Source organism: Aquarana catesbeiana, linkage group LG02 (assembly GCF_042186555.1).
Source record: "Aquarana catesbeiana isolate 2022-GZ linkage group LG02, ASM4218655v1, whole genome shotgun sequence".
Taxonomy (NCBI): Eukaryota; Metazoa; Chordata; class Amphibia; order Anura; family Ranidae; genus Aquarana; species Aquarana catesbeiana.
The window spans coordinates 419,619,289-419,626,740 of NC_133325.1; the positions used below are offsets into that span (position 1 = coordinate 419,619,289).

Consider the following 7,452-nt stretch of genomic DNA (forward strand, 5'->3'; position numbering starts at 1 on the left):
CAAAGCTCTGAGGAAAATTGCAGGGTCTGCATCCCTTTAGATGCAATTTCCCACTGGAAGTATCTAACTAAAAATGTTGCAGGGGATGCCTTAAATCTGACATGCATCTTAGTGCAGACTTCTGGGAGAATCAGTGAGCCAATCACACAAGCAGGAAATTACATATCTGGGGGGCATTCTGTGTACATAACACCTCCAGGTAGCCATATTGCATTTCACAGAAAATTACACACTGCAGATTGAAAAGAAAATTAAATTGTTAATGACATTCAATTACAATATGACTTGTGTCACAATTGTATATGCTATATATATTTCTTTCCACAAAAGTGGAGCCGCCCTTTAAAAGCTACATGTTTTTATAATACATAAAAGGAAAATAGACTGAAATTGAAAAACTATTTTTCTTCCTTTCGGTTATAAACATATTCAATAGGCTTTCATAATTTTAGAGAAAACTGTATTCAGCTACCTTTCTTTATTCAAAATATAAAAAGTTACAGAATCTATAAACAATGGTACACATTTAAAACCCTGATGTTCTGACCACCTCTCTTTAGGCCCTAAAATACCAGAACAGTACAAATTACCCTAAAACAACCCCTTTTCGAAAGTAGCTACATCCAAAATATTTAGTAAGAGGCACGGCATTTTGAAGATCTAACATTATGTCACAAGGTTTTGGAAAATTAAATGAAATTTGATTTTTTTTTTTCACAAAGTTGTCATTCTAACAAAGTACCTTCTTCCAAACAGCATAGGCATACTTACAGTTACACCCCAAAAACACATTATCGCATGTAACCGATGGTCCCAGTGATTAAATTCCCCTCTGCATTGTTGTGTACAAAGCACTGTTACCTATGGAAGAATGTGAGTGCAAGTTTGCTTTTATATTTCATAAAAGTATTTTATTGGACCACATCTGTGTACGCTCTTCTCTCGGTTTTGTTTTGAAGTTCTACTGAACAAGAAAGCTGCAAACTGATCTGGGATTGAAGGTGAACTAGAAGATCATTAGTAATGGAAATTGAGTTGTGGTGCACTGCAACACACGTGCACCGGAAGCTGTGTTGCCTTAATACGGTGGGGTGCTATTAAGAATAAATAGCACTGCAATGGGCTAACACACACATTATTGCAATTCACCCAAGCGCAAAAATATAAATGGATTCTAAAGTCAAAGGGTGGAAACAAAATAATTTGACACAGCGTTTCTCTCCTTTTATGCACTTTGTAGGTTACCAGACACAAAAATTTGATTGAACTTTTTAAAGCATGCTTACTTTGCAAAAGTTTTAGACACTTGGAAAAAAATTCTGTAGAGTACTATATACACATTAAAGCATACATGAGGCCCAACTTACCTTTAAAGCAAGGAGATTTGTACATGTAAATACTATATAAACAGGTTACTGCCAGTGCAAGATCCCATTTTCCCCTTTTTCTTTGCATGTAATGTGCTATTTTTTTATTTTTACATTAAAACCAGTGTTAAAAAAAAAAAAAAGTTGTTTACACTATTTTTATACAAGGATATAGAGAAGTTAAGATAAAAAGCAGGTTTTAAGAACATGCAAAAAAACTCAGAAAACGGCTACAGCCAGTTTAGCAAAAATCAGCCAAGTTAAAAGTTGCACTGAACATAACTGGGGTTGATGTCGGTGCTACAGTCCATTTACCATTAGCTGTTGAGCAATATAAAAGTAGAACAAACCAGTAAAGAGTATCACTACTTATGAAAGAAAATTGACAGCACTGCAGAATTCCTAGTATTCAAAATTTTCAGATATACAAACAAGGAGTCCCCTCCACCATCACAAAAAAGTAACTTGTTTGACACATGAACATTCAGACACTGTTACAAATGGTAGTATATTGCATTTAATTGTGGAACAAATTATGTTATGCCCCACTGTGCAATTCAAAGAGAACCGAGATAAACATTAACCAATTGAAAAATACCAACAGTTACATCTTTGTCCAGTGTTTTCACAAACCAGCATAAGGCAGCACTAACAAGCCTGCTGCTATTCTCTTTATAAGTAGATGTGAAAAGTTCTACAACTTTAAGTCTTTATATACACAAGCAAACCTGGCCTCAACCCAAAGAGTATAAATGGTGTTGACAAGAATCTTGCATTTTAAGCTACAGCATACTTCAAATACAAGGGTAAAAAATAAAAAATCACATTTTAAAATTATCTGAAAAAAACATTTATTAATGTCTGCAGTGCATCAAAAGAAATGTCAAATTAATTCAATGTTCTACTTAAACAGAATATGAAAATAAACATGACATACTAAACCTACACTTAGTGCAGAAAATGCAGACCTTTCTAAAGCACTTTACATTTAAGAAAGGATAAAAAAAAAAGTGAAATCTTGCAAAAAAAAAAAAAAAAAAAAAAAAAGTAAAGCCTTATGTCTTAGTAAAAAAATATATTTTAAAAAGTTGGAATGCTCCATCAAAACGGGTGAAAGTTTTTCATTTATTGAAACATAACTCAAAAAATATAAGACGTAGTGTACAATATATTACATAACGCACTCTTAAGTGCAAATTCATTCAAGTATGAAAATCTTAAATCCCACAATCCCAGACAATCATGCACATTTATTGTCAAAGGAAGCCCCATTATACTGATGTCCTAGCACCAAGTACAGTTTTCTGCTGGGAAGATAAACCAAATATATTGTGAACACAGATAAGTACATTCATGAAATGTTACATCTAAATTGCACAAAATGTCTACATGGTACCCCTCATTTATGAGCAAGCCTTCTGTGTTACTTTGAAGTCTCTCAAATTAATACTGGCAATCTTTTAAGAGCAGGCATATTTCATGAAATGCCCACACACAGTTGATCAGTTTTTTTGCTAGAGAATAAGTCTATTAGAGGTGCTGTGAAGTCTGATCGCTCCAGAACAACAACAGGTTTTTGATAGAGCTGGTGAAGTTGTTTTAAAGCTAAGTCACCACAATCTGTCAATGCTTTATCTAACATTGTCCTTAAATTTTCTAACGTGGGTTCAGATGATGCAGTTTTACCCAACGACAAACATGTTTCACGTTCATTTCGCTCTTTACAGGCTCGTTTCCGATTCTGCAAAGAATTTCGACGTTTGCTTTTTTGTGGGAAATCCCATTCATCAGAATCTGATTCATCATCTTCATCCGAGTTCCTACTTTCCTGCAGAAACTTTAAAAAAGATGATTCAAAGCCCATTGGCTTAAAGTTGGTAAGTCCAATGACTGCTTGAACTGGATCTTGTTGATTGCATTTTGTTGACTCAAGCAAGTCTGATTCTGCAGGATCTTGTGAAGGAACTCCTTTATAGTTTTCCTCTTTGTGACCTTTATGGAAACTGGAGATATTTTCTTTTCCACTAGACTTAGAAGTTCTATCCTCATTTCTCCTGTTAGAAGACCTCATGTCAGATTCATTAAGATTATTAGAGATTTTATTATGATGTGGTGATGTGCCATAAAAGTCTCTATCCACAGAGCCATTTTTTCTGAGGTCACTATTAGAGGTTTTGTGAGAGTCACATCTCTCATTTGATGTGCTAATATTACTACTACGCAAACTTAACCTGGTTATTTTATGATCCTGAAAGTGATCACTGCTTTTAGGACTGCCTTCTGGTGAACTGAATTCTTCTCTGTTCTTAGAAAGGTTTTTTACACAGTAAACCAGTTCACGTATTTGATTGCTTACAAATGCAGGATTTAGGTGATGTGTTAGCTTGTAATGCCGAATAATACTACTTTCTAACTTTACAACCGATGAACAGCCATGAACCATACATGGAAACTGTGTAACATCTGTATTTTGTGCACACATCTGTAATGCTTCTTTTCTGGTTTTAAATTCAACCTCCTCTTTTTTTCCAGCATTATTTTGAACCTTTACATTCTTCCTTTGAAAAAAACGTTTGTAGCGCTTGGGCTCAATATAGTTTTCATCCACTTCCTTTACTTTTTTCTTACGCTTTCTCCTACAGTCATAAAGGTTGCATTTTCGGTGACGTGTCATGTGTCGTGAATAGTTTGTATGATCCGTGAACACGGCAGTGCAGCCCTCTACATCACAGTAAAATTCAGATTCCTCACTTTCACTTTCGTCACTAAATTTTACTTCATCTTCCTCGGTTTCAGATTGCAAGTAGTTTTCATCGTCAAAACCATCAACCTCCTTCTCTTCATTTTCACTCTGATCATGAAATTCTTTGTAATGTTTGGACAACGCTCTACCACAAATGAAGCTTTTTTTGCATTCTTCATATTTGCAAGTGAATATCCTTCTACATTTATTTGTCTCTTTTTTGTTCTGCTCCTTATCTTTTTCCAAGCATAAAGACTCCCTGTTATATTGATGTACAAGCTGGTAATGGCGAACTAAGCCTCGCTGACTTGTAAAAGAAGCACTGCAAGATTTATGTATGCAGTGAAAAGGTTTGTGATACTTGTTTAAGGCATAACAAGACTTATCTTTCTCTACAATGCGCCTGGTTCCTCTCGCTTCTATAGAATTCAGATCATCAGGTCTTAAAGCACCAAAAGCATTACTGCTGTCAGTCTCATCGGACAACGAATCTGCATACGTCTCAGAAATAAAACCCTCTTGGACTGGAGATGTCCTGATATTACTGTGGCAGCTGACCTCATTTGTCAGGAGTTTTTCCCAGCAACCTGTGCGTCTTTGATGCTTAATACGTGGCTTCATCTTTTTATCGAATTTCCTGACATTTCTTCTTGGCTTTTCCTTCCCTATGTGGTGATCATTCTTATAATGAAAGCGAAGTAGAGTTCGCCTTGTAAATCGTCTTTGGCAGATATGGCACTCAAAAGGTGAAAATTTTTTTTGGAACATGTTCAGTTTAAGAGCTTTTTCCTTTGTATAGTCATGCTTTTTACAATAATGCAATAAAAGGGCAGCTTTTGTGACAAAAGCAGACTTGCAGCCCTTAAATTCACAGAAAAATGGTTTGGAGGATAATTGAGAAATATACTGGCTGGGGATCTTTTCTTTCTTCTTGGTGTTTCTATTTTGTGTTACTTTAGAGCTTTTAGGGGAATTCGCTATTGTTTCTTGAATACACGTATCCACATTTTTTAAATTAAGCTGTTTCAAACTAGTAAGAAGTTCAAACATTATGTCTTCTGATGTGGATGACTTTGTAAAGTCTTCAGATGTAGGAATCTCCTCCTCTTCACTTTTTATGTGAGCTTCATTTGGCATTGTAACATCACATAAACTTTCAGCTTCATGTGGCTTTTCAAGCAGTTCTTCAACACCTGAACTATGTAGGCATTCCTGTTTGATGTCACTTGCTGGATCAGTCATTTTGCATGTGCCCATGTTAAGTTTTTCAGTATTAATTTGATCTTTGCATTCATTTTTCAATGTGCAGTCTGGACCCATTCCATGATGCAAGCAGGGTTCTGTTTTGACTTGCTCAAGCTTTTCCTCATCCAGATTTTCAGATTCAGGCTCTGTTTTCTTAGAAGACATATTTCTTTCAATAAGTGAAGGCAGGTAATTACATGAAGAATTATTTAGATTGTCAACTTCATTTTTTAGGTTGTTGAAGAACTCGGTCCCATTGCCAAAGCTGTTCTCAGAATGTGCCACATGTGTTGCAATATGTTTCTGTAATTCAGTCTTACAATAATAAAATTTTTTGCACTGCGGAAAAGTGCATGTATATGCAGCATCTCGAAAGTGCTGAGCTTCATGATGGTACAGTAGTCCTAAGTCACTGAACACTAAGTGGCACCCTTCCAATTCACATTTGTATTGAAGTTCTAAGTGTGTATGTTTGTGATGAAGCAGTTCATTGACAGTTTTAAACCTTTCATTGCAGTCTATAGAAACACACATAAATGGATGGGAACCAACATGAATTCTCATGTGCTGGCTTAAGTGAAAATTTGTAATAAAATGTCGACGACAATAACCACATTTCTCTCTCATATTTTTCAAGTCTAAATAATGTTTTGCATTTTCATCATTGTTTTGGTGTTCTGCTTTCAAATGTATGCTTAAATATTTGAACTGCTTAAAGACTCTTGAACAGTCAGTTCCGGGACAAGGATAGACGTCTCTATCCTGTAAATTTTTGTCCCTTAATGCCCTGAATGACATATAACCGTCGGGGTCACTCTCAGGTTCAGGTTCAGGTTCAGGTTCAGGTTCAGGGGACTTTGCAGATTCCCGTTTCTTAGTTTCTTTCTTTTTTTGACGATGTCTCATTGGCATTTTCATATGATCCATTACGTGAGGAACAAATATTTCTTTCTTTCTGAACTTTTTTACGCACACAGGACATGTATAAATGCCATCTTCAAGGTGCATTTTAGCATGATGGAGTATTCGTGCCTCAATTACTTCTCTGTTGCAAATTACACAGTAAAATTTATACTGCAACCACCGCTTATATCTTTCAGAAGACCCAACAGGTTTTTTCACTTTAACATTTTCAGTTTCATTAAAAGTATATTCTTGAGTTTCTTCTGTCTGTTCAGAGTGATAATTATAACTAGCCAAAGAAGCATCCAAAAGATCAGGATCATTAACTGAAGGTTCGCCATAGCTCTCCTCCTCTGTATCAGAACCATCTTGCCCAAGAAGTTTAAGGCAGTGTCGCTTTAATGTCTTCCAATCCCAGAACTCTGGATCAAACAACCAATGACTTTTCAGGGCTAGAAGTAGTTCACAGCGTAAAGAGTTTGAAATAACACTAGATTCCTCAACATTCTTTTGATCAGGCTGAAGATAGAGCTCCTCCAGAATATTCAGTCCTTCAGTTGTTGGCTCAAACAAGAATTCTGTGAGCTGGCAGGCTCTTCTCACCTCCAAGTCTTGAGGTAAGAGACAAGCTATTGTTTTGCAAACTGAAGTCTTTGTGGCATCATTTTCATTTGAGGTGATCTGAAGTGCCCGAATGCAAAGCATAATTGAAACTGGAACGCCTTCATCACCAGCCTAAAAAGAAAAAGGAAACAAATCCATCAGCGAATAATCTAATGCCAAAAAATTTGTACATCCTACAGTTTCTGCCATTTTTGTCGATTTGAAATAGTTTATATTAAGTAAAATGACTGGTTAAGACAATATAACCATTTATAATAACTTATGATTACTTTCTTTTAGATGCCAAGTTAACAGCAACTTTGAAGACACTCTTATGCCTATTGGTGACACTATGTAACTAAATTTGAATTTCTTCAGCCACGTTTTTGAAGTGAATAAAGGGATTATTTACAGCATTACATGGAAGTGGCTAAATAATAAGCTGAAATGCTTACCTGTACTACTATTCTCTTAGCTTTGGAATACAAGCATCCCTTATTAAACAGTACAGCCAGGTCCCCAACATCAAAAACAATTTAAGCAGCAGTTTGGTCATAAACCTGCAACAGCCAGTCTGCTAATTCAAAGTGA

General features: G+C 35.7%; 1 protein-coding gene across 1 annotated transcript; it reads right to left on the bottom strand.

Annotated features, from left to right (window-relative positions):
• Positions 1-2,422: 2,422 nt before the first annotated feature.
• On the bottom strand, positions 2,423-7,014 carry LOC141128257 (zinc finger protein Rlf-like). The gene has a single exon (XM_073615453.1). It carries the CDS (start codon positions 6,961-6,963, stop codon positions 2,845-2,847), a length of 4,119 nt encoding a protein of 1,372 aa, XP_073471554.1. The 5' UTR covers positions 6,964-7,014; the 3' UTR covers positions 2,423-2,844.
• Between the last annotated feature and the right edge of the window lie 438 nt (positions 7,015-7,452).

Bases quoted from the DNA above. Each gene is read 5' to 3' on its own strand.
- LOC141128257 (XM_073615453.1), bottom strand. From the start codon at position 6,963: ATGCTTTGCATTCGGGCACTTCAGATCACCTCAAATGAAAATGATGCC.